Genomic DNA, 26,206 nt, shown 5'->3' on the forward strand with positions numbered 1-26,206 from the left:
TAGCTAGCGAGCAGAGCCCATTTCAAAAGGAGCATCAATCAGGGAAGGAATCCTCCCTTCCACAAGAGATAATGGTGAAAACCGCCTCTGGGCACGTTTTGAGGTATACCAACCTCTAGCCAAAGCACATGGTTTTGGTTTGGATCACTATTTATTATTTATTTATTCATTCATTCAATTTATAAACTGCCCTTCCAAAATGGCTCAGGGTGGTTTACAACAGAATAAAAACAATTAAAATCAAAACTATACAAACAGAATAAAACCAATTAAGCATTCAAACAGTTAAAAACCCTGGAAAACCAGGACAAACATTTAAAACAGTTGACAACAGTTTATCCTAACAGATTCTCATATTGGCAAGTTGTAGCCCTTCACTCCTCGCTTCTCTGCCTGTTCTTTTCAAAGAGACTTCGGCCAACGTGCAATGAATGCACGAACTCAACTGGGAAAGATAGGTAAACTAACCTCCTGCCACTCTCTAAGCCTCCTCGCCCCCACTTTCTTTTTTCAGCCTCCCCGCTTTCAAGCACTTTCCATGGCAAGTCTTAAGCCAGGCTCTGGTCAAGTTCCTTAGCCAAGCCAATCAATCCATCAAGCTAACTTCACTTCAAGCTAAATTGCTGCTAGCCCTACTCTTGCCTAGATTATCAGCTAAGATTTATTGCCTTGCCTAACTGAACTATTGCATTCCATACCCCCTTATACCCATAATAAAATTTTTGAACTATATTTTTGCTTCCTCTTCTTTTCCAAGACACCAAACTTGCTCAAATCTGATACTGGGACCAAACTGCTCCCTCTAACCAAGCTAATTTGAAGCCAAAAGCACATTCAGAGCATCTAGCCAGTATTCCGGGGCAGTTCTGGTAACAACCGAGGGTTCAAATTGGAGTTTGGTGAGTGATCCCTTGGTTTGAGTTAGGGTCTGAACTGCAATTTCCTGCATTTGGATGTTGAGGTTTGGGGACCTCTGGCTGCTCTGCCTCCAGTTCATTATGTCCGAATCCAGCCATTGTGTCAGTTCCTGGGTCCGCCTTTTAGCCAATCAAACAGACTCAGTGGGAATTCCTTAGAGGAATTTTATTGCTACTGCAGTTTAGCAAGGTATACAATGGGCTATTGCTCTGCATTGAATACAAATAAGTTACAGGTGCATCTTACATTTATACAGACAATCTGAATGATGCTGACACCCTAGACATAGTATACTTGGCAATAAAATGGTGGACTAAGTATCTAGTACGCATGCGAATGATTCATTGTTCATCTGGTGATTACTCCTTATTTGGTTACATCCTGTCCTCTTAACTGTCAGCAAAGAACAGCAAGAATCCTGTGAGAACCAAGTTCCTTAGATACAATTTAGTGGAGAGAGTTAACGACGTTGATCATGAGAGGCTGTGATGTCCCTGAGCTGGGCTGGGGTTACTTTAAGTTAGAATGTGGTATTCTGGGCAAACATGGAGTTTCTTTGGTTTTCTAAACACATCAGTGTCAGTACATCAACGAAGGCTTTACTTCAACAAGGCTTTACTTTCAAGTTACTGAGGTGATTGTTTAGAAATAACAAGCTTCTTTAGACTTTCAACACCTTTACTGGGATACAACCCTCCTGGCTATATATTCTGTGTAATAAACCATACACACCCAGTATTTATATTTATTAGTCAAGCTTGCTCTACAGAGGAAATGCCAGGTGCGTAATACCTACCCAACAACCTGCCAATTCCACCCTCAGTCTTGCTTTAGAGACCCTAAACAGAGATCCTTAACTGTCCCTATCTGAACGTCAGTTAACTCCAACGGAATTGTACAGCCACCTGCTCACTCCATTCCAAAGCCCCTCCCTTAGGAATTATTTCCAGAGGAGGTTCCTAAGTTTAATTCCTCTTGATTGACAGTGGTTACTAGCCAATCACCACACTACCTGATTCAGTTTTCAAAAATTCCCAGTCCAGATGGTTATGGATGGAAGATGGCAGAGCTACTTACTAATCAGTGGATGACTGGGAAACTGGCACCTGACTCATTCCTTGAGCTGTTGTCCTGCAGGTGCAACCAGTCTTACGTTGTGCTCACGTGTATTTGTATGGAGAATGGTTTGAAATGTACATCAATCTGTCAGGTAGAGCAATGTGACAACCAAGCTGATAAAGAAGAGGATGACTCTGAAACAGTCCTTGAGGCAGAGGATGACTTTTATAATTAGCTAAAAGTGGAACACACTTCCTGCTGAGATGAGAACTGCTCCATCCTGTTGGCCTTTAGGAAACAACTAAATACACATCTCTTCAGCCAAGCTTTTTAGCTATTTGGTAGTATTGATATTTCTATATGTTTTGTTAACATTTTCTTAGTTTGTTATATTGCTGTAAACTGCCTAGAGACTTCAGGTGTGGGTGGTATACAAATATGTTAAATAAATACATAAAAATAAGAGAACTTGACTTCAAAAGTTGACTTGAAAAACAATCTCCTACAGAAATATTATGATTCTTGAGTGTTTTCTGTAGACTAATGCTTTCAAAATAAAGTAAGTATTGCCATGGGAAAACTTACTACAGTACAGTATTTCAATTTTAGCTGTCAAGTCTGCTACTTCAGATAGAAAATGTTAGATTAGTAAAGTTGTATTATTTATGTATGTGGCTCAGGACAGTATACATTAAAATAAAAAACACAATTAAAATCAATAAACTTTTAAACCAGATTAAATATCATTAAAATCAAAGTTAAAATGAGATATCATTAGATACCAGCTGTTTGGCCCCTATACCATCTCTGTTGTTTTTTAAAATGCATTTAATAATAAGGTTTTTGGGGGGATGGGGTGGGATAAAAACTACTCTTTATCAAAGGCCATATCATGGCTAATAATTTTACTAGGATCATAAGCAATTTAAAATAAAAACATTACTCTGTTTATTAACCCAGATTGTATTTCTCAACCCTTCTGGCCCATATCCTCTCTCCACCTGTTGTAGGCGATTCCTGACAAGGTGGCAGTTGAAGTGATAATACTACACCCTTTTTTGCATGTAGTTTGTAGTACGACTCATTTATAAGACAATGAATACTCATATACCGCTTTTCAACAAGAGTCATGCGAAATGTTCAAAGCGTTAAAAGAGTTCTGATTAGTACATCTGCTTTTTCTCCAATTTGTGCAAATTTCATCGGAAATTCCGGACTAGGTAGCGCTACAAAGAAGTGCAGAAATGCAGAGCCGGCTTTTATGACGGCCAAGGGGAGCGGTCACCATCACCAAGCAACCCCCTCAGGCCTTTTACAGCCCCGCCTCTCTAGTTTAGGAGACAGCAGCAGCAGCAGCAGCCGCCGCCGCCGCCGCCACCACTCCAGTCTCTGCCAGACAGTTCCTGCTGCCAGAAGCGGTGCTCTACTAGCAGCAGGACAGCTGCGGCTAGACTGATCGCCACGAGCTCATAAGCCGGCGCGCGCGGCTGTTGCCTTGGTGATGGCGGCAGCCCTCCGCCCTTTCGACGCCGGGGCTCGTGCTGTGGCGGCCCCGCCCACCTATTGCTGTCGTTGAACGGACGACCCGGAGGACACACACGCCCCTCGGCTCTCGCGCCAGTTGAGCGACCCGCCATGGAGACTCTTCCCGATGCTTCAACTCGCATCATTTCTGAGGAGGTGGGGAAAAGAAGGAGGAGGGGGAAGCTAAAACGATTCTCCGCGAGGATGGTGGTTACTCTGCTGTCTCCTAGGCCACACCACTCACTTCCGGGTCTGTGGGGAGGCAACTTCCTGCTGTGGTGGGAGGAGGGATCTGCTGGGGAGGTGAAAGGTGACTGTTCCCGGCCCTGCTGTGCATCCGCGGGGATGATGTGACCAGCGTTTGGTACTGTCTAAATTGGGGGCGGGAGCGGGCGGAGAGGTTGTACGCGGGGGGCGGGGAAGCATCCATATTGGCAGCGTGTGGTGGGAAGAGAACCCGAGGCAATGGGCTAGGGAGCGGATAGTGCCCACCACCGAGTCGCTCCCTTGCCAGCGAGCTGCCCAGTAATACTGGCCCAGTATTAGCTTCCGGCATTAGCTGCGGGATCTGGTTGCATACACCAGTGCATGACTCTGATGCATCTTGCAGCGCTCTGTTAAAGCTGACCGTAGTTATTCCCCGAAACATTTGCATTTATTGTGTACTATGAACAAGCATTTCAGATTTCTAGTGCTGCTTTCTGCGGCCAGCAAAATCTGGCACCTCGGTGATGGTGTGTGTCTGAAGTGTTGCAAGGAATAAGAAAGTAGGAGGGCATTCTAACCATGAGTTAACTGGCACATGAAAACTTGATTTTCCTTTTTTAAATTGCTGCCGCTGCTCTTTTTGAGCGTTCTCTAGCTGTTGCCACAGAATGATTAAGTAGTAGTGGGAACTCGGCCCTTTTAGAACAATATTGTAATTCCACCCAAAGTTAAATAGTATTGTAAAGTGTGCTGTTGAGTCGGTGTTGACTCCTGGCAACCACAGAGCCCTGTGGTTGTCTTTGGTAGAATATAGTAGGAGTTTACCATTGCCATCTCCTGCGCAGTATTGGATGATGCCTTTCAGCAGCATCTCCCTATAGTGCTGTTGCCCAATATTTATTTATTTTTATTTATTGTTAAATTTGTATACCTAATTTCATTAAAACAATCCCAAGGTGGTTCACACAAAAATTAAAAACAAGACTATAAAAATGGCACAATTGAAATATTAAGCTAAAATATAAAACAAATCTTATGCTTGTATTTTAAATCTTTTCGGAACTGTACAAAATACAAAGAAGCAGCAGTAGAGACAATCCTATTAAAGCCTGGGTAAAAAGATTTAACACGCTTTCTAAAACAGGTGTTTTTTATACAGGTGTTTCCCATACAGTTTTCCCCACTGCACCATTAGGTGGTTTTAAATAGTATTAAATCCGGTTAATTTCTTGGTGGGGGATTAATCATCTGTTGAAATCTCTACTGCTTGAGATTGAAAATTGATTGTACCCTTAGACTTAGAGTATGTGGTGGATTTTGCTATTGGCTTAAAACTATGGCTAATACTGAGACTTAAGATCTGCAGTCCAAATCCACACTTAACTGGGAGTAAGTTCTGCTGATCTAAGTGAGACATGCTTATGAGTAAGCATTGGAGGGGGGTGAGCTCTTGTGTGTAAATCAGCTCTTCTGATTTAGGGTTTGTTTGTTTTTTAAACAGAAAATGATTGTACACTTATGGAAATACTTGTATAGTCATGTTTTTCGATTTTGGCTGAAATGGATATTGAGACAGCTCACTGGCAAATGTGAACTGCAGCGAATTTGTGAAGGCTCAAGGAGAAATGCATCAAGGACACTAAAAATTGGTAAATATGAAAACGTATATATATATATGACTGAGAAATCTTACAGCTGCATAAAGATTTCCTAGGCCGTAAATGAGTTCTGATTTCCATATTTTTTATTGTTGTTCCCCTGTTCCTCCTTGCCTGCTGCTCTTTCAGGCCTTCTACCTCTTCTATTTCTCCTTTTCTGGTTTTTTGCCCCACTCTAGAATCTGAGAGGTTCTTCTTCCCGCCCACCTCCTGGCCTTGGGCATCTTAGTCAATTGCTCCCACGATTGAATTGCTTATCACATTACAATATAGATGTGGTCTGATTGATTTTGAAATTTTACAAGGTTGGATTTCTTGCATCTTTTAACTTCTGTGAAACAGAAGCTTGCTTATGAATGAGAAATGTTCTTATGCTGGTAATTGGGTGATGCTATGTCACCCCTGGAATGTAATATTCTGAATCTAAATCTGATACAAACAAGTATTTTCTTACCTGTATATTTATGGAAGTGTCTTAGAGACATTTACCAGTGTCTCTGTGTTTTTGATGGTTAACATTGTTAACGGATTCCATGAGGCAGACTGGTGTCACAAGCAAATTCACACATTTTTGTCTTATTTCAGAGCGCTCACTGGAATTGTCAAAGAATAAGGTAAGCTATCTTATGGTGCCAAAGAGAAACCCAAAGGCAAGGATACCTAGTGGGTTTTTTGCCATGTTCATGGTAGCTGCTGTGTGAGAAACACAGCTTCTAAAGCCTGCAGAGCTAACTTTGTTTCTTTGGATTCTGTCCCAAAAAGTTTCTTCTTTTCACAAGGTCATTGTGTTATTGTTTGTATCATGATTTTTATTTTATTTATTTTATTGTTAAATTTATATACCGCCTTTCATTAAAGCAATCCCAAGGCGGTTTTTACAGCAAAATTTTTTTAACACAAGATGGTAAAAAAGACACAATTAAAATATTAAGTGGGGGGAAAAATATTAAACAAATCTGATTTAAAAATTTAAAACAAAAAGCATAAAAGCAATAAAGATTATAAAGAGCAGCAGCAGAGAATCAAATAAATGCCTGGGCAAAAAGCCAAGATTTTACATTTTTTCTGAAAGCTGTGATGGAAACTGAGGAGCGAATAGCCACCGGGAGAGCATTCCAGAGTCTGGGGGCAGCAACAGAGAAGGCCCTGTCCCGTGTACACGACAACTGAGCCTCCCTCATTGTTGGCACCTGGAGCAGAGCCCCCTCAGACGACCTTGTCAAGCGGGCAGCAACCCTTGGGAGCAGGCGGTCCCTCAGGTATCCCGGGCCCAAACCGTTTAGGGCTTTAAAGATCAAAACCAGCACCTTGAATTGGACCCGGAAACAAACTGGTAACCAGTGCAGCTCTTTCAAAATGGGTGTGATGTGCTCCCACTGGGCAGCTACAGATAAAACCCCAACTGCCTCATTTTGCACTAGCTGCAGTTTCCAGATGTTCTTTAAGGGCAGCCCCACGTAGAGCGCGTTACAGTAATCCAGCCTTGACGTGACTAAGGCATGGGTAACTGTGGCCAGATCTGCCTTCTCGAGAAAGGGACGCAGCTGGCGCACTAGCCGAAGCCATGCAAAAGCACCCCTGGCCACCGCCTCCACCTGAGCTTCCAAAAGCAGAGCCGGGTCCAGTAATACCCCCAAGCTGCGTACTTGTTCCTTCAAGGGGAGTGCAACCCCATCCAGAACTGGTAAAATCTCCTCATCCCGATTGGCTTTCCTACTGATCAACATTACCTCCGTCTTGTCTGGATTCAATTTCAGTTTATTAGCCCACATCCAACCCATCACGGCCTCCAGCCCCCGATTCAGGAAATCCACCGCCTCCCTAGGATCAGGTGACAAGGAGAGATAGATCTGAGTGTCATCCGCATATTGCTGACAACTCAGTCCAAGTCCCCAGATGACCTCTCCCTGTGGTTTCATGTAGATGTTAAACAGCATGGGGGACAAGACCGAAACCTGTGGGACCCCACAGGCCAATGGCCACGGAGCCGAGCAGTAGTCCCCCAGCACCACCTTCTGGACTCTCCCTCCAAGAAAGGACTGGAACCACTGCAACACAGTACCTCCGATTCCCATACTCAAGAGGCGGCCCTCTCTTCAGATCTTCAGAACTGAGCTTTGTTCACCTCCTTGCTGAACTGCAACTTGAACTGAACTTTTTTTTTTAAAAAAATGTGCCTAATTAGATTTCACAGACCAATCTTAAATCACCAGCAGAACACTTTCAAGAAATGCCTTTAAGTTGAGGCATGCCAGAAAACTCTTAGTTGCAGTCTTGGAAGTGATTTGCTAACCAAGACTAGTCAATAATTAGAACAAGCCAGATACAAACTAGATCAAGTGCTTGTTTTGTTTTGAAGAAAGTTAACTTGGTTTTCTTCCTCCCCCTTGCCTCCCCTTATAATTCTGTACGACTACTGTATATTTGGGCTGCTGTTACTGAGAATGTGTTTCTGCACTTGTTTGAATGCTCAGTATAACTGATATTGTAGGTGTTTAAATAATCTGTCCCATACTGTGGCTAAAAAAAAAAGTTACTTTGCTATTTTGCTCAGTTATGGATTAAGTCTATGAAGATTACAAAACAAAGTGTGGTGGCTGAATTATTTGATTAGGCAAAAGCACTTCAATTTTTTAGGACAAAATGGGCTGACCATATCTGTAGTGTCTGCATTTTCCTATTTAGACTCCCTGGGATTCATGGATATGTGTATCATCTATAAAGTAAGGTGGCATACTCAGGATCTCTTAACAGTTAAGGTATAACTGATTATGTGATCCTGACCAAAGCTCCTTGATCAGGATCACTGTAACCAGGAATCCTAAGTGTTGTTGACTACAATTCCCAGCTGTAATGGCTTTTGGCTAGGGATGTTGGGAGTTGTAGTCAGCAACATCTGAGGTTCCCTGAAACAGGGAACACTGATTGTGGCTATTGACTCTTGCTTAAGAACTGAAGTGCCTTGCTAGATTAGGTTAGTGTCTACTTAGACCACCTTTCTTTGCAGGAATCTCAGCATCAGCAGGCACTACTTCATGCATAGGGAGTTGGGGAGTAAGCTGCAGGCAGAACACAGTTAGCTTTCCTGTGCTGCTTTAGGGTGAACACCTTTTGGGTTCCAAAATGTGAGGTGTACATTTCCTCCACCTTCATGTGAATGCATCGAGCAAAACAAGAACAGAACAAAACAAAATAACTGGCAGACAGAGCAAAATCGATGAAGGTTGGTTAACAAATTCTCCAAGTTAAGCGGAACTCGAAGCCAAGCTTAGTTTTATTTGGACTGAAAACTCTTCACCATTCCTTACAGAATTACACAGTATTATACAGTGTCTGTTTTGTATAATTCAAGGATTTGAAAAATCTTACAGGGTGTTTATTAAATTACCCCTGACCATTATTTCACAGATTTTCCAGACTAGTCATATACTTGCAAATAGAACTTCTTGAGTAAAGCAGCTTAAGCAAGGTTTGAATGTTATCACAGAGCCTTATTTAACCCATATTGCCTGAAAATATCCAAATTTTGTTTGCTAGACATTGTTACAGCAGACGCTTGAATATTGCAGGGGTAATTTTCCACAAAAGTACTATGGAAGTTAAAACCTCAATATTCAAAGTTTAAACCTAACCTGGAAAATGGGGTTAGGTTCTTAAAAATTCCTGAGAAGTGGCGTGGGCTGCTCATACTTTTAATTTCATGGTGGCTGCTGTGAGAGAAGGACAAGTCTAAAGTCTGCAGAGCTAGCTGTATGGTTCTTTAATTTCTTTAATTAAATGAAGGCAGCAGCACAGAAAAGCTAACTGTGTTCTACTTGAAGCTTACTTGCCAACTCCCAATACATGAAGTACCACATTTGGTACTAGTGGTTGAGAAAACTTAATCTCTTGACATTCTCTGAAGTTGCTAGTAGTGGCTGCTACCAATAGATAGTGGTTCACATGTTGTCACAGTGGTGTAGTGTTGCAAAAAATGGGCAGGGGTGAAAAGCTCTTTGTTTTGTACATGGAAGTAATATGCTGTTCTTGCTATTTCAACAGTTTGTTACATAACTGAATATCGGACTTCAGTTGATTTTATTACCATTCTTCCGGTCTTCTGTTACAAGGTGTATCCTCCATCCTTTGTGGGTGACAATCCCAGCAGTTTTTCTGGGTGAATACCCACGTGAGGATCAAGCTCTGTAGTACGAAACTATTCTTGACTTTTTGTAACAGAATCCCCCAAATTATTTTAGCTATCTAAAATAATGTGTGGCCATTGGGGTGAGCATGGCTATAGGGTGTGTCTGTCAGGGTGGTTGTGGCTATGGGGGCTGTTAGGTAGAGCATGTGCTCTTCTGAATATGTGACTATACCACTGCATATTGTGCAGCATTATGTGGGTATTTTCGATTGGCTGATGCTGCTGTGGGTGTCCAAGGAAGTGCTGGCAGTCTTTTACAAGTGTTCAAATACTAAGGTGTGTGCTGGCACTTTGGGATTACAACTTACATTGTTTCCAATGTAAGTTGTGCTCTCGAAGTGTGGACATGCCATGTTAAGTATATGCACTTTAGCGCAAGACTGCCAGTGCTTCTTTAGATGACCACAGTAACATGAGCCAATGAGAAACATATGCATTACATTTCACGACACTTGAACCACTAATTATTGGTAGCAGCCACTGCTAGAAGCTTTAGAGAATGTCAACATATCATTAAGTTCTCTTCACTGCTAGTACCAAATGGGTAAAATATGAATATTAATTAAGGCATAATTTGGCAATTATTGCCTAATATTCATTAGGCAATATTAAATTAATATTTTTAATTTAACCAATTAAAAGAAATTGTGTGCATCCTGTGGGCCTGTATATTGAGCTTGGTTGAACTTATCAAACGGAATCTTGGTTTGATACTTCTTTTTTTAATACAAAAAATTATACAGGTTTTACAAAAGGCAGTGTATGTTACTGAAGATGAAGTGGAGATATGTGTAAAACAGATAATGAAGGAAAAGAAGATTAATGTACAAAAGGATGCAGGGTATGTTTGCTGTTCTAAAGATATTCATGATTGTAACACTGTCTAAAACTTTGTAGAACATTTTTGTCCATATATTTGTTTGGTAATCCACCATCGTAAATGAATAAAAATTAATATGTGCTTAACAGTGTAAGCACACATTTGGCTTAACAATGTAATTTTAAACATCTATTAATAGAATGTGATCAGTCCAGCTTTATTGAAACTGGCAGTCGGTTTGCTATTGATATGAGAGAATGTGGACTGAATCCTGTTTTGTTTTAGATGAATGGTGATTAATGTGTAGCATTGTAATATATCTGAAGAAGAGAGTACTGCTTTTTAAGATATATTAAAAGGCTTGTCAAGATTTGATAGAGTATTTTCTGCTTTTCATGTTTTTAATGAATCCTGTGAATCTACTTATCTTATGAATCTACCTATCAGTGTTTCAGTTCTCCTGAGCTCAAGATTAATAATCAAACCCAGAGTGGCAATTCTTGTACTTCTGGGGATTAGTCTGTACGGTGGTCAAGGGACCAGTACAGTTCAAACCTGATTATCCAAATGACCTGGAGAAGAGGTCATAGAGAAACAGTAGAGCATCCAGAACATTAGGAAATCAGAAGTTTAGATAAACCCCAGTGCCCTTAACAAAGGGTAACATGAGGAATCAGTGGAAATTTATGATGTTCTTCTGGACCATTAAAACTCTCTCTGCTTTAAAAAAAATAAAATAAATGGGAGCAAAATGAGGGGAAACCCTGGCTCCTTTGTTTCCATTTTAGATCTAAAGACAATTTTCATCTGTAACTTTTCATGGCGGCCTTCGATACTATTGATCATAGTATCTGTCTGGATTGTCTGAGGCAGTTGTGGGTGGGAGGCACTACTTTGCAGTGGTTCCACTCCTACCTCTTGGGGAGATTCCAGATGGTGTCCCTTGGAGACTGTTGCTCTTCAAAATCTGGACTTTTATATGGTGTCCCCCAGGGCTCCATACTTGTCTCCTGTGTTCTTTAACATCTGCATTAAACTGCTGAGATAGATCATCAGGAGACTTGGTGAAGGTTGTTATCAATATGCTGATGACACCCAGATCTATTTCTCCATGCCAACATCATCAGGAGAAGACATAACTTCCCTAAATGCCTATCTGGAGGCAGTGATGGGCTGGATGTAGGATAACAAACTGAGAATTAATCCAGTTAAGATGGAAGTACTTATCATGCAGGGTTGGAACTTGGGAGACTGTTTTGATCACCTGCTCTGGATGGGGTCACACTTCCCCAGAAGGAACAGGTATGCATGCAGTCTGTGATGCTTCTAGATCCATACCTCTCCCTGGTGTCTCAGGTTGAAGCGGTGGCCAGAGGTGCTTTTTATCAGCTCTGATACAACAGCTGCATCCGTTTATTGAGATAAATGACCTCAGAACACTGGTACATATGCTGGTAACCTCCAGACTTGAATATTGCAATGCGGTCTATTAGGGGCTGCCTTTGAACATCATCTGGAAAGTGCAGTTGGTGCAGAATGTGGCAGCCAGGTTGGTCTCTGGGTTATCTCAGAGAAACCATATTATTCCTATACTAAAAGAGCTTCACTGGCTACTGATAAGTTTCCAGGCAAAATACAAGGTGCTGGTATCTAAAGACTTATTTTTTCACCCAAGCTTTTTAACTTCACTGTGGTTTTAAATTGTTGTAAGGTTTTTATTTGTAATCTGTTTTATGTTATAAACCGCCAAGAGACAGAAGTTTGGGGCAGTCTAAATATTTGGAAGGAAATAAATAAATAATGACCAAAGCATGTCTTGGCCTTTGGAACTATACCTTAGTTCAAGACCCTCTACCCATAGCACACGGTATTCTCTCCCTTTTACTGTTTATGTTCCAATTGGGCAAACATAGTTTGCTTCCAAGCCAGAATTTGAATCCATGACTTGAAGTGAATTTCCAGTTCTTGTTTGGAGGGAAACTATGATTCAGGCAAATGATAATCTTCCATTACATTCAAAATGGGCAAAATGTGATTTGCCCAAACAAGAAAATAAGGGAGGAAGAGGAGCATGTGATGGAAGGAGGGAGTGTACAAACCCAAGGATTAGCTGTTGTGTGCAAATTGAGCTATAAATATTCTTCATTATGAGGACAACTAATATGCATATTTTAGACTTGAATAATAAAAAAAAAGATGTGAGCATAACATTTTATTTGTTACTCTAGTGGTGATTGATTTAAGTTTCTCAACATTCTGGAGTATTTTCCAAAACTCTTCGTTGATAAGGTTGCAACTAAAGTAGGCAGCTATATTTGGAGGCAAAAAACCTACAGGAAATTGTACAATTGGCCCTGAATGTGCAGCTTAATCCATTCTACTAAAACCCATTGATACAGTGGATATAGAATAGGCCATACTAAACAATTTTTGTCCTGGTTCTTAGAGAGGCATACTAGCTAGTCTGGGAGGTAAAAGTTGTATAATTGTACTTCACAAACATTACTAGGAGAATTTTATGGCAAAGTAAATCTTTATAATTCTCGATGTGTCACATATATTGCAGGTTTGCCTTGAAATTACAGATATGTTTGCTACAGATATCGGGTTATAAGATATTTTATTTGGCAGTAGAAGATCTGAGAAAATGTCCATATAACTCTGATAATAAAGAACATGAGGAGCAACTAATTGAGGTGAGCGTGATTTCTGGCAGTTTTACTCAAAAGCTCTGTATAGTGTATTTAACAAATTCAAATTTGTGACTTTGAAAAGCAGTTTGTGTTAATTATGATCATTAGTCCTTGCGAAACACCGGGGAGGACTTTTAAAAGGATTTGAAGCCATGGGAAGCCCCAGCGGCATTTTGGAAGGCACGTATCAAGCTGTATAGAGAGTACTGGGAAATGTTGTCCCAGTCAATTGAGGGCTGCCAGTACAGGTAGTCCTCAACTTAAGACATTCTAAGTTAAGACAAGCATCACTTCAGACGTTTGTAAATTGCTACTGTGCCTCAATTTTGCAACACTGATAGCAGGAGAGGAGGTTCCGCTAAGCAGCTGCTTGTGCATGGGCTAGAAAAGGAGAAGGCAACAATGGCAACTCAGGCTCACATTGACATCAAGATGAGTAATCCTGGTGGTAACTGCTGCTGTGTGTGACTGCAGAAGGATTCACTGATTTGCTTGTCCAAGAGTCTCCCCCTGCTGCCACCACTGTTGCTTCTTGGCTCTTTCTCCTCTAACATCGGCTGTTGTGCTGTGACAGTTAGAGGGAGAGAGTCTGGCCGATTCCCAGCTCACCCCCCCCCCTTAACTGTTGTTCAGGGGGAGATGAAGGTGAGCTACCTTGCTGCCTCCCTTCCTTGGAAAAGTGAGAGATTGCTGGGAAGCAAGGATAAGCACTTTTTGATTCTCCACTGCTAGTTTCTCTGCTGCATGTCCATACATTTGACACTGACACACCACCAACCTTGACAGCAACAGGGGGGAAATGGGGTATCCAGCCTTAGTTCAGGAACCAAACCTCCTTCTATAACATTGATTCCTTTGGGGAAAATAAGTTCTGAGTTAAGATGTTTCAATTTAAGGCACAGTTTGCAGGAAACAATTGTGTCGTGAATCTGAGAACTTCCTGTAGAGCTCTATGGGGTAAGTTCTGGGAAGGTCTACTCATCCCAGCACTCCCCATGTGGCTTGTTGCACACCTTCCAAGGCACCACTGGGGCTTCTCATGGTGTTGAATCCCATTAAAGACCTTCCTCAGTTCTGTGCATCGTGATCTGCCACTTCCCTGTGGGGCCAAGGGTGATGTGCAAATTATGCAGCTTGAAAGCTGAATCCTGTATTGCCCAGGCTAATGAAATGAGATTGCCTCTTCATCATCTCTTGCAAACAGTAGAGGTTTATAAAATTGTGAATGATATGGAGAGAGTGAGTAAAGAGACAAATCATTAGCATTGGATCCAGAACAGGCAAAAGGATGTACTGTACACAACATAATTAATTCATGGAATATTGCTACAGGATGTGATGATAGCTAGCTTAGATGGCTTTTAAAACAGTCATGGAGAATAAATTATAAGCAGCTATTATTCAGGGTAGTTAAAAATTAGAACCTCCATATTCAGAAGAGGCAGATTTCTTAATTGTTGGGCCTTGACTGCTATGCCGTGCCCCTGAGATCCCAAAGGCATCTGGCTGGCCACTGCTGGAGATAAAATGCTGGATTAGAAATACTTTGGTTTGAACAAGCACTTGTTTATTGTGGCATAAAAATACCCAGCAGTACACAGCCTGAGTATGAACTTGGCAGAGTTTCATAAGTTGATTGGAAGCTTACATTCCTCAGTCCAAGCTCCATGTACAATCTGGAACTCTCATGGAGCTCCTGGGTGGGCTGCCTGTTCACCTCAATGTACAGATGTGTCTACTCTTTCCACTACAATAAGTTGGGAATTGATGGTGGACATGAGAACTCCATAGCCAGAACAAATGGTCTGATTAGAATAATAGATCTTAATTCATTCAGTTGGACTCAAACAAAAAGAAACACTTTATTTGTTAGTACATTTCTATGAGGCTTTCAAAATGTTTATATAAATATGGTGATATACTGTGCCCCCCACCCCGCCCTAAGTATGACAGTGTGATTGTATCCTTTCCTGGGTTTTTTTGACTGATACTTACTAGTATACAGATTAAGTTGAGGAAATGCTTATTTCTGTTAATGGAAGCATATTTATACAGCTTTGGAATCTGTTGATGCCCCATGAAAAACTGAAGGCTAGAGTCACGAAGCAGTGGTGTGACATTGGTTTCCAAGGTGATGACCCCAAAACAGACTTCAGAGGAATGGGCATGCTGGGATTAGTTAATCTTCTGTAAGTCAAAATACTTTTCCCATTATTTTTTAAAGCATGTTTTTAACAGTGGGTGTGCTTCTGATGTGAGTGGTAAGGAGTACAACAGTTTCAAGATAAATGTTCTGAAATATCGGCATGTTTTAATCACAGCTTGTATATGCAACATCTTATAAATGGAAGTAATTTACTTTATCTTTTCAGATACTTTAGTAAAAATTATACCCGTGAAGCTCGTAAAATCCTTGCTCGTTCAAACCATCCAAAACATGGGTAAGCTACTTTATCAGAATAGTTACTATGGTTGACTTTTAAAGCTGAAGAAAGATCTGTCCATAGACAACTTTTCCGTTTCTAATAAATTATCTCAAAGTACAGTTATCTGGTACAATTATTTTTGAAGACAAAAAAGTGATGTTTTGAGAATGTCAGTATATCCCTGGATCATCAAATATAGAATTGCTTCTTTGCATGTAAGCCTTGTTTGGTTTTTGTGGCATTTTTATACTGCCTTTATGCCTTGACCAAGGCCCCCAAAGCAGTTTACAATATTACAAATTAAAAGCAAGTTACACAAGATTTACAAAGTAGTGTTGTTTCAGGCCATTGATGATCTTTTCATGAACGGAAGGACAAGAATTCCCTGGCCTGGGTGCCTCCTTTCTTGCCTTCCTCTCAGGGCACAGAGAGTACCCCTGAAAAGGTGGGGGATGGGATGCTTATGTTTTGTCTTTTTCTTTTGTCTTTCTTTTTCTTTCTTTTGAGTCGGGCACTCTAGGGACCAGACTATGTATGCTTGGGCTGCGTGCAGCCTGAGAAGACACATGACCCTGGACTTGGGGTAAAGGTTGCACTTGCACCCTTTAACCCAGGTAAAAAACCCTACCTCTCTGGCCTACAACTAGATTGACCTGTGAGTGCACTGGAGTCCCACATGATAGGAATGCTATCTCTTTGCCCTCCCCATCCTGCTCCAGGGGCTGGGTGTCTATGTGTTTATGATATTAATATACTACCTTTCAGTAGAAAACCTCTCCAAATGTTTTACATGAATACGTTAAAAATAAGAATTCCAACTAATAACTAAGAGACTGTATGCACAGTAGTGCTAGTGCAATAGCACCCATGCAAAGTATTTTCCCTGCCACCACCTCTTCTGCAGCCCCTTGAAATATTCATCAACGGCATGATATGTGGCTCAGTGGATTGTAGGGTAGGTGGGCTGGGCGGGGCGGGGGGTGGCGGATCCCTGGAAACCAGATGGAGGCCCCTCCTGCAAGCGAGGATAAGTTTGTATCCCACTCCATCTCAGTAAATAATAGGTAAAGGTAAAGTGTGCGAGTTGACACTCCTGGCGACCACAGAGCCCTGTGGTTGTCTTTAGTAGATTACGGGAGGGGTTTACCATTGCCATCTCCAGCATAGTATGAGTTGATGTATTTCAACATCTTCCTAAACAGTTGCTGCCTGATATAGGTGTTTCCCATAGGAAACATGCCAGTGGGGAGTCAAACTGGCAACCTCTGGCTTGGTAGTCAAGCCATTTCCCTGCTGCGCCATCAGGCAGGTTCAGTAAATAATACCCTTGAATAATAGGGCAACTCAAGTTTGTATCTATTGAGAATAATACACATCTGAAAGGTGGCACTGCTTAATCCTGATGTTTCACTTTGAACAGATTTAAACTAAAGATTTGCACAAATTGAACTATAGTTTAATGTTTTCATGAAACTCTTTGCATATGTTAGGATGTGTCCAGACATCACAGCTGACATGCAGATTATGGAAGCACCAGTGCCTCAAGCAAAGCATTAGTGCTTTGCAGGTGCTGCTGCTATGTTCTGCACCAACATAGTACCCATACTCATGGGGAGAGCAATTTTTGCCAGTCTCTCCTGTCTCCAGAAGTGCTCTGTGCAACCTGGAAGTAAGTCCCTGAGGGCTGCTAAATCCTCTGGGACCTACTTCTGGACTACAGGAAGCACCTTGGTGGCAGGGGAGATTAGTGAACCCTCTCTCCGCCATGCGAACAACAGAGCTTCGCTAGTCTACAGGACAGCAGTACCCGTGCTTCATGAGAAGCACTGGTCCTTCCTTAGATTGTGTGTCAGCCAACAGCAATGAGTCTGCTGTTAAAATATACTCACTGTGTTTTTATTGAGACATAGAATAGTATCTTAAAGATTGTAAGGGTGGTGCGGAATCATTCTTCCTGTTTGTAGCAACAGCCATATGCACAAACTTGGCTCTCTGTGACATAAAAAGCCACTTCCCCTTCCTTTCCGCAGCAGTTTTTCAAATGCATAAATGTGTTTAGGAATGACTTGCCAGCTTCTGCATCCATGTCATTAGAATTTCAAGTGTGGAGGAAGCTGGGCTCACCCTAGTGACTCCTGTTCTTGTAATACCTCTGCTGCAAGCACTTCTGTTTCTCCTCTTTGAATAAAACACACTCACTCACCCAGTTTCTTTCATTTGATGAGGAATAGAAGCAAAGAGAACTGGAGATTGTTGTTCAAAGTGAAGACACCTGCCATTTTATTGCTACATCGCCCCATCTGGAAATCTTCAGAATGACTGAGATTGCACTGTCCAAAATAATTTAGTGTCTTTCATGGAATTGGCAGGATCACTGCTTGATCCTGGATCCAGATCATTTAAGAATAAGTAAATAACATCAGTTCTAACACTGTTATCAAACTTTAAGAGAAGCTTTCCCTATCTGCTAATCTTATTTATCATTTGGTAAGGGATTGTCAAAGCTGTTCAAAAGCTCAGAAATACAAAGAGGCTGTGCACACGAACAGCTCTACCTAGGCTAGGGTGCAGCGCCGGGATTAAGGCCAATCCCGGTGCTACATCCCCTGTAAGCTTGGGTTTTTACCTGGGTTAAAGGGTGCAAGTGCAACCTTTACCCCAAGTCCAGGGTCATGTGTCTTCTCGGGCTGCACGCAGCCCAAGCATACATAGTCTGGTCCCTAGAGTGGCCGACTCACAGGGAATCCCTAAATGCACTGTGCTGCTCACGCGGTGCATCAAGGGATTTGTGGAGGCCAGGACTCATTTTCCCAGCCTCCAGAGATCCACACTGCTGGGAGCACCATGGATCGTGTGGGTATGCAAGCAGTGCCTCCCATACTCCCATGTGTGTTTAACATAATTGATTCTGAAAAGCTGACATTGCAGGACTTCTCTTTGTAGAAGCCACACTGATTCTTTCTTGAAAATACTTATTTACCACCAGCAATCATATGTATGCTTACATAGGGCTAACACATATAGTAAACACTGAATAGACATATATAGTAGGGATGTGCTTGAACCATGATTCATTCACTGATTCGAAGCACAACCCAGGCACTTTTAAAAGTGAGGTGCATGGTGGTCATGTGCATGCTGCCAGTGCGCGAGAGCATCTGGGGCGAGTGCCACCACAGCAGGAAGCTGCTGTGAGTGGTGGAGGTATGGACCTGCTTGCCTCCCTTTTAAAGGTCCCTGGGATGTGCTTTGAATCAGTGAACAAATCACAGTTCATGTACATCCCTAATACATTAGATCAGGCTATATATTAACATATATAGTTATATATAGCTTTATCAAGTCAGACCACTGGGCCATCAAGTACTACTACCACTAGTAGTATTAATACATTTTACTTCAACTGGCAGCTACTTTTCAAGGTAGCAAGCAAAAGTATCTTGCTCCTGGTTCTGAGCTCCACCTGTTGATGTCCTTCTAACCTGAAATGCCACAGGCTGTCAGCAGGTGGGAAACAGGAATTTAAAAACTTTGTAATATTGTGTTAAATATATTTTCTCAAGACTGCTAAAAACACTAGTAAGCTGGCTAGTTCAGTGCAACAATTTTAGATATTAGCACTTAAACTGCAGAAGATAAATTACTGATAGAAATGTATATATATTGCAGGTATTCCTATGCAATAGTTGGAATCAATTTGACAGAGATGGCTTACAGTTTATTAAAGAATGGTGCTTTAAAATCTCACATCTACAACCTGGTTTCTGGAATGCCACTCCTGGAACACTTTCATCAGTTTTATTGTGAGTATTTGCAAGTGTCCTAGACAGAGAAGGCCAATTTCCATATATCTGGGGACTGCTCTTCCTGATCAGTTTTTACTACTATATATTTCAGACAGTTTTTACTACAGTATATTTTAGTTCAGTGGTTGCTGATATTTTGAAAAACATAGTGGAGTATGCTTGCCGGAAAGCATGTCGAAACATTCTGTGCTTGTGGATACTACTCCATCCTAAAAGCTTAGAATGGGCTTTAACATGCTTTCAGGAAACGAGCATACTCATTGTAGTTGATCTTCTGTGAACTGTTCTTCACTTTCTTATCCTCTTGAAGAAGCAACACGTGTAATCAAGCCATTCATCACCTGTTAGTCTCTGTAAGAAGGGATCAGGCTTGTTCCCCCACTCCCACCCCCAGTATAAGTAGTTGGGAAACTTCTTCCAGGATTCCTCACTTCCATTGTGGAGAAAACCCAACTCTGGATTATAATCCTATGCCCTCAGTATAAACCCTCTTCAGCAGCAGCAGTGTGCTTACTCTGGCAGAGGATACTCTTCCTTGAGTGGACAAGTAGGCAGATTTTACCCATCAGCTTTTGAGAAGATGGAGGAGGAGAGTTACCTTGGTGTTGGAAGCAAGAAGATAAAAACTAGCAAAAGCAGGCTCCCTGGCTGCTGCGGCCTCTCCTAGGTATTAGAAGGAAGCCTGCTCCCTTCTGGAAGTTTAATATGGGGATGGGAAGATTGGGGCAGGGGGCTGGTAATTTATTACAGATGTTCCCTCATGAAGAGTGCACTGGTTCTGAACAATTATGAACAAACGTGTGGGAACTGGAACAAAACACTGTTCAGTACTTCCTGTTACTTTTTATAGTGTCACCTGCAGGTTAGCATGCTTTTGTATATGTCCTTTTATTGTTCATTTTATTTAGCGCATTTTTATGCCTCCCCATATAAATCTCAGGGCAGTTTACAACTTAAACAGCAGCTAAACCTTAAACATATAAAACCAATTAAAATTACCATAAATTGAACTTTTAAACCCTAAAACATTATAAACTAAAAGCTGCTTGAAACAGGTGTATCTTCAAAAGTCGTTTAAAAACAGCCAGAGATGGGGAGATTTTAACTTCATTTGGGAGTGTGTTCCAGAGCCTCAGGGCAACTCTAGAGAAAGCCCGGTTTTGGGTCACCATCGAGCAAGCTGGTGGCAGTCACAACCAGATCTCCCCAAATGATCTTAATAAGTGGCGGGGTTTGTGAAGAAGGCGCTCTCTTAAATACGCTGGGCCCAAGCTGTTCAGGGTTTTAAAGGTAATAACCAGCACTTTGTATTTTGCCTGGAAGCTAATTGGCAGCCAGTGTAGTTCTTTTAAAATAGGAGTAATGTGGTCTCTAAGGATGGCCATGGAGACCAACCTGGCTGCTGCGTTCTGCATCAGTTGCAGTTTCTGAACTACGTACAAAGACAGCCCAATGTAGAGCATATTGCAGTAGTCAAGCCTGGGATGTTACCAGCATATGCACCACTGTTTTAAGGTCGTTTGTCTGGAGAAATGGATGTAGTTGGCATATCAGCTAAAGCTGTTAAAAATAAACAAAAAAATAAATAATAAAAGCACTCCTGGCCATTGCCTCAACCTGAGATATCAGGGAGAGGTTTGGGTCCAGATGTACTCCCACGCTCCATACCTGATCTTTCAGGGGAAGTGTATCCCCACCCAGAACAGGCAAATCTAAACCACTTCCTAAGTTTCAGCCTCCCACAACAAGTGCATGCAGATATGTAAACACTTTGTAATTAAAAATATGTACGTATGGAGATAGGACTAGATTTGAAATTGAGGAAATTTTCAGAACTAATTTGTGATATGGCATGAAGATCTGCTCTTCAAACACAAAAAGTAAAAAAAATACTGTTGTGTGGCAACAATAGCTCTTCCTAGCCCAGATATTTAGAGGCAAATTTAAAGCAAAACCTGCCTTGCTTTCTATGGGTAAAGTGTTCTCTCAATAAATGCACATTTAATTTTTTTTATTTATTTTGGTCCTCACAGGTTATTTGGCTTACGAGTTTGACAAATTTTGGTTTGAAGAAGAACCAGAAAGTATTATGTTCTTCAACCAGTACCGAGAGAAATTTCATGAAAAAGTCAAAGGAAGTCTTCTGGATTACAATGTGGTCCTTGCCTTAAAAAATGAAAAATAGGAATGTGTACTTTTTTGGGTTCTGCACATAAAAATTATGCACTTGACTGGAATTCTCATATTTAACCAAAAACTCAATTTAATGATCAAAGTTTTATACATATAATCTTTTTATAAATGGTCAATTGAGAGAGCTTGGACAATCAACACTTATTTAGGATTGTACACTATTTGCTAAAGGTAAGAATTACCAAGATCTTTAATGGATCACAGGACCTTATGACTTCCCAACACTGTGCAGGAAATGAAATAAGTACTTGGGCTGCATCATATTCTCTAGCAATAGCTTCATTTCCAAATTTAACTAGTGATTAGTTTACAGTGAGATGTTGCAATACCTTTTAGATAAATAGTCCTGTTTTTAGACTTGTAGGTTTGGTTCTGTTTCCTTATTTTGTTCTTTTCCAAAATGAGGCACACAATCTTTCACTTTTTAACTTGGAAGAACACATGCGCACAAACAAGGTTAAATTATTTTGGTGTATAAACTTGGATTTAGCTAAGAGTATTGTATAATACTTTTGGTTCAGTTGATATTTTCATGAAAGTAGTAGCTAGAAATGGCCAGATGAAATAAATTTTCTTCTTAGCTAAGTATATTTCCCTGTACTGGAGTATATATTTAAGGCTATGCCTCTGACTTCACATATCGATCACTTGTCTGGTTTTTGTTTTGTCAAATGTATAACTGGCAAAGGAGCTGGAGAAAATTGGAGCTCAAGATGATAAACAACTGGCCAGCTGAATGAATTATTCCTTTCATACACTTCTGTGTATTGTGGAAGGCAGCGCAGATGGCGTCTTCTCAGACAATCCAGGCAATAGGATTTTATACCTATTGAAAATCTACTAAGTCTTGTTTAAAATGTTTCTGGATATGCTTCTTTTGCAGCTTGTATATATTTGTTGGGGATGAGTAAGTTCAAAGCTTTGTCTTTAAAGTGCCTTCTGCTTGTACAATTGAGCCTCATCCCAGAGACTTTGGATCTGTGGCTGTCTCTGCACAGTTCTTAGCATGTAATGGCTTGGCAGCTGTTGTAAGCACTGATACTGCAGCTGAGGAAAATCCATGCTTTATCTTGCAAACTGGTAATTGACTAGATAGTTTATATTATCAGTGAGAAATAAAAATTAAGAGATATTGTAGGAAACTGATTCCTAATTATCATTTGGCAATACTTTAACACTACGGGCAATATCTATGCTGCAAGTATTAACACAACCTGTGACTTCTTACATTTATTGGCCACATGGCATAGCAAAACAAAAAATGAGGAACAATTCTTATTTATTAAACAGAAGTTTAGTGTCTTCACAAAATATACTGTCCCATTGGGTAAGACTGCTAGAAAAAGCGTGGGGGGAGATTTGTTTTCCGTATCTACATCTACTTCTATAGATATTCAATATTTTTGTGCAATAAAATATTCCTACAACACAAATTTTGGTTTATTTTTTGTGCAAAATGAGTTGTGGCTGAGAGCTTTTTGTACAGGGTTAGCCCTGTCTTCTATGACTGGGAAAATAGAGAATTAATAGATGCTGCCTATATGGGCACATGACCCCTGGGAAAGTGCAAGCATGCCATGCAAACCTCTCCAAGTCCAGTTCCCATGCCTTTTGCCCAACATACTCTGCTCATTTGTGACTGGCATTTGAAGTTGAATGGAGAATGTCAGACAGAAGGCTTAGAAACTGGATTTTGGTGAGTTTGCATAACATACCTGCCAGGAGAGGGTGCTCCTAGTTCCTGACATTTTCCATCAGACTTACTGATGGTCATGTAAACCCACCCTCTAGGAGCACAGGAGCTGTTGGTTCATGGTATTATGTATAACCAAATCATTGTTTTCATGCTACAAATGGTAACCTTTCCAACTGCTACAAATGGTAACCTTTCCATTTTTGCAGTGTGGGAGAATGGTGATCATATGTTCAATTCCATTTAACTGTATCCTTTTGAAATAGCTTAACTGAAAATTGCATCAGAAATACTGGAAATGGAAGGTGGCATGGTAAATATAGCAGAGAAAAAATTAGGACAAGTCCCCATGAGAATTTGTCACATACTAGTTCATTGCCTTAGTACTAAACCAGAATTGTAGGAAGCTCTATTTTCTCTTTAAACCTGCACACTTTACCATGTGCACAGCAGCATTCCTATTGTCTCAATGATTTCCCAGTCTGCCTTTTGGACTTGCAGGAAATTGCACTGTTTGGTTGGCTTCTGGGAATTAGATATTCTGAATCAACCCATCTGACCCCTGACAAGCATAACTTGGGTGTCAGCTGGGTCACACAGTCTAGAAAAGTAAAGATCATGGAGTTATCTTTTTCTGACCTGTAGTCAGAAACATAAGGAATACTGCCATCAGATTAGAAATCCCATCAATTTAATGCTAGTGATGGATGGATCCACACCACTCAGAAAATATTTCACAAGAACTAGATTTTTAGATCTTGGTTCTCCTAAAATTCTGGATTGTGTGCTAGAACATGGTGAATTACAAAATGGCCAGTTCAATGTCTAGAACTGCACATATTTTGGCTAGCCTTCATAAGTAACCAAAATATAGTCACCATGAATCTCCTCCTGCCAATTAGGGTTAGGGGCAGGGTATTGTCTCTAACATCCTGGTGACTTTCTTCATTGTTGCAAGTGAATTCAAAGGATGTCTGCTTCAAAGCTCAAAAGAAATGGTGGCAGCGGCGGGAGGGGGGGGTGTCATTGGCATGTTTATGGTAGTGACTGTGGAGCAAATTTGTGTTCCCAAATCTGTTCTTGTGCTTCTGGCAACTTTAGGACCAGATCATAGGATAACTCATTTTTTTAAAAAAACTAGACTAGATTGTGGTAATTTTTAAAGCACAAGATGATTTGGTGCTGCTGGTATTGGTAACGCATCAAGTTTGTCAGTGTTAAGAGTCTTTGAATGGTGCTAACAATCATCCTTGAGAATCCTACAGTCTGACATGTTAGCTGTGTTGTAAATATTTTGAAATCCTTAATGCCAATTGGCAGAACATGTATCTTCACTATTCTACCTCCCCTGTTTAGTTTTTGGTTTGTTTATAAAGCAGCATTGCTTAAAATACAGAGAGCAATGTGGATGTATGTTCAGGTATAATCATTAAAATGGAATGCATTCTACCTTTCTTCCATGCAGTGTGTTCAACAGGCAAATGGCTTGTATATATACTTGCCCATTTTATTTCAAGAATTCATTCCAGATTTGTATTTGAATAACTTAATGGACTAATTTTGTACTGTGAAAAACTGGGGGGAAATGGTGTTAAACATTTTTAAAGTAAACAGGGTTCTTCATTAAATATTGCATTGTGACAATCCCAGGAAAATATACCAGTAGACCTCCATTTTTTAATTTAAAAAGCTTGCTTGAAGAGGTAAAGCTTGGCTTGCATGTGAGTGGCCATTTGTTCCTCCAAACAATAATGATGTCTCTGTAGTGGGTGTCTCTAAGAGTTTACAATAGAATTGACAAGCAAAAGTACAAAAACTATGTATAAACTATAGGTGCTATTTTATTACTGATGCCCGGTCTAGAGTATCTGTTACTGAGCTTATTCCCATGGAGACACTGAAGGATCGTTCAAATAAAGTATTTGAAATGCTAGAGACCATAGGAAGCTAATTGCATTGTCTTTTAAAGCAAGCTTACCTAGCTTTCCAAGAATCAAATTTCAATGTTGTCAATTACAATTGTGCTAGTAACATTTTGAACCACTGTTATTTCTAGTGCTTATCCACTTGTATTAGTTACTTCCGTGAAGCATTTATGTCTTTCAGTTGATACTTAATGTTGTGCCCCTTTCTTTCCACTGTAAGCAGTATTTGTGGAGTCACTTAAATCTTTTTGTGAGAGACCACTGCCCAGTATTAGAGGTGTGTGTGTATCACTTTATGGAAGCAATAATATGTAAATCTTGTTTGGGAGTGGCATGAGAATGTTGACAAATAAAGATCAAGTTGATCAGAAACTGTCCTTTTGATGAGGTGTCACATCACTTAGTTTAAGTTTGCTGTCATCCTTTTTCATGAAGACAAAGGGCAGATTCCTCCACTTGAGAGTGGAAGGGTGGTCTAAGGGGTGAGGCTTCAAATCCAGAAGTTTTGAGTACAGTGTGCCATGAAACAATCCAATTTTATCATTTTTTAGACTTTTCAAAAAATCAAAAATTCATTAAAGATTGAAGGATTAACCAATTTCGGGGGGGGGGGCAGTCCTGCCATCCTGCCCTACATGTATGTCCAATTTCAGAATTCTATGCCCAGCCATTCCAGAAATATAAAGGGTGGGGGTGGGGGGAAGGGTTCTGTTACCCTTTTTTATGAAGGTGAAGGGCAAAGTCCTCCACAGGGGTGGGTGGGATGATAGTCCAAGCTTCAAATCCAGCAGATTTTGTAAAGTTGTGCCATCAAACAAGCCATATTTTGCCATTTTGATTTCTTTTCAAAGATTTTTTAAATCTAAGGATGGGCCAATTTGCTTCAAATTCACTACGTGTCCCTGCCCTACCTGTGTGCCCAATTTCAAAGCTCTAGACCCAGCTATGTTTTTCTTGTTTCCATTTTCCCTGTTGACCTCCGTTTAAAAATCCAATTTTGAGGTGTTTCAAAATGGCTCTTTTCATCATTTCATTTCATGTCATTCACCAGCATTCCAACATCAGGAACCTGATACTGGATCAGAATTTGCCTGAGGT

General features: G+C 40.7%; 2 protein-coding genes across 5 annotated transcripts in view; one reads left to right on the plus strand and one right to left on the minus strand.

The window, feature by feature from the left end:
* The window catches only part of MGAT4D (MGAT4 family member D), a 98,482-nt gene extending 94,680 nt beyond the window's left edge, over positions 1-3,802 (minus strand). Inside the window, exon 1 of the mRNA XM_053254921.1 lies at positions 1,996-3,802. The gene's annotated coding sequence lies outside the window, so the exon portion shown is untranslated. The remainder of the gene's footprint in view (positions 1-1,995) is intronic.
* Positions 3,363-25,485, plus strand: ELMOD2 (ELMO domain containing 2). Of its 4 annotated transcripts, none has more exons than XM_053254924.1 (9): positions 3,363-3,657; positions 5,210-5,357; positions 5,952-5,980; positions 10,296-10,393; positions 12,939-13,068; positions 15,121-15,254; positions 15,438-15,506; positions 19,161-19,294; positions 21,331-25,485. In XM_053254924.1, the coding sequence occupies exons 1-9, from the start codon at positions 3,613-3,615 to the stop codon at positions 21,480-21,482; spliced, it is 939 nt and encodes a 312-aa protein (XP_053110899.1). In that variant the 5' UTR covers positions 3,363-3,612; the 3' UTR covers positions 21,483-25,485. The 4 variants fall into 4 exon arrangements, with proteins under 4 accessions (XP_053110899.1, XP_053110903.1, XP_053110902.1 ...); XM_053254928.1 differs by lacking the exon at positions 3,363-3,657 and adding an exon at positions 3,680-3,811; XM_053254927.1 differs by lacking the exon at positions 3,363-3,657 and adding an exon at positions 3,722-3,865.
* The last annotated feature ends 721 nt before the right edge of the window (positions 25,486-26,206 follow it).

Source organism: Hemicordylus capensis, chromosome 5, assembly GCF_027244095.1.
Source record: "Hemicordylus capensis ecotype Gifberg chromosome 5, rHemCap1.1.pri, whole genome shotgun sequence".
Classification (NCBI taxonomy): Eukaryota; Metazoa; Chordata; class Lepidosauria; order Squamata; family Cordylidae; genus Hemicordylus; species Hemicordylus capensis.

Excerpts from the sequence above, each read along its gene's own strand:
- ELMOD2 (XM_053254924.1), top strand. The coding sequence starts at position 3,613 with ATGGAGACTCTTCCCGATGCTTCAACTCGCATCATTTCTGAGGAG. Across the intron at positions 5,358-5,951 it reads ATCAAGGACACTAAAAATTG|AGCGCTCACTGGAATTGTCA; the intron begins GTAAATATGAAA and ends GTCTTATTTCAG. Across the intron at positions 19,295-21,330 it reads ACACTTTCATCAGTTTTATT|GTTATTTGGCTTACGAGTTT; the intron begins GTGAGTATTTGC and ends TGGTCCTCACAG.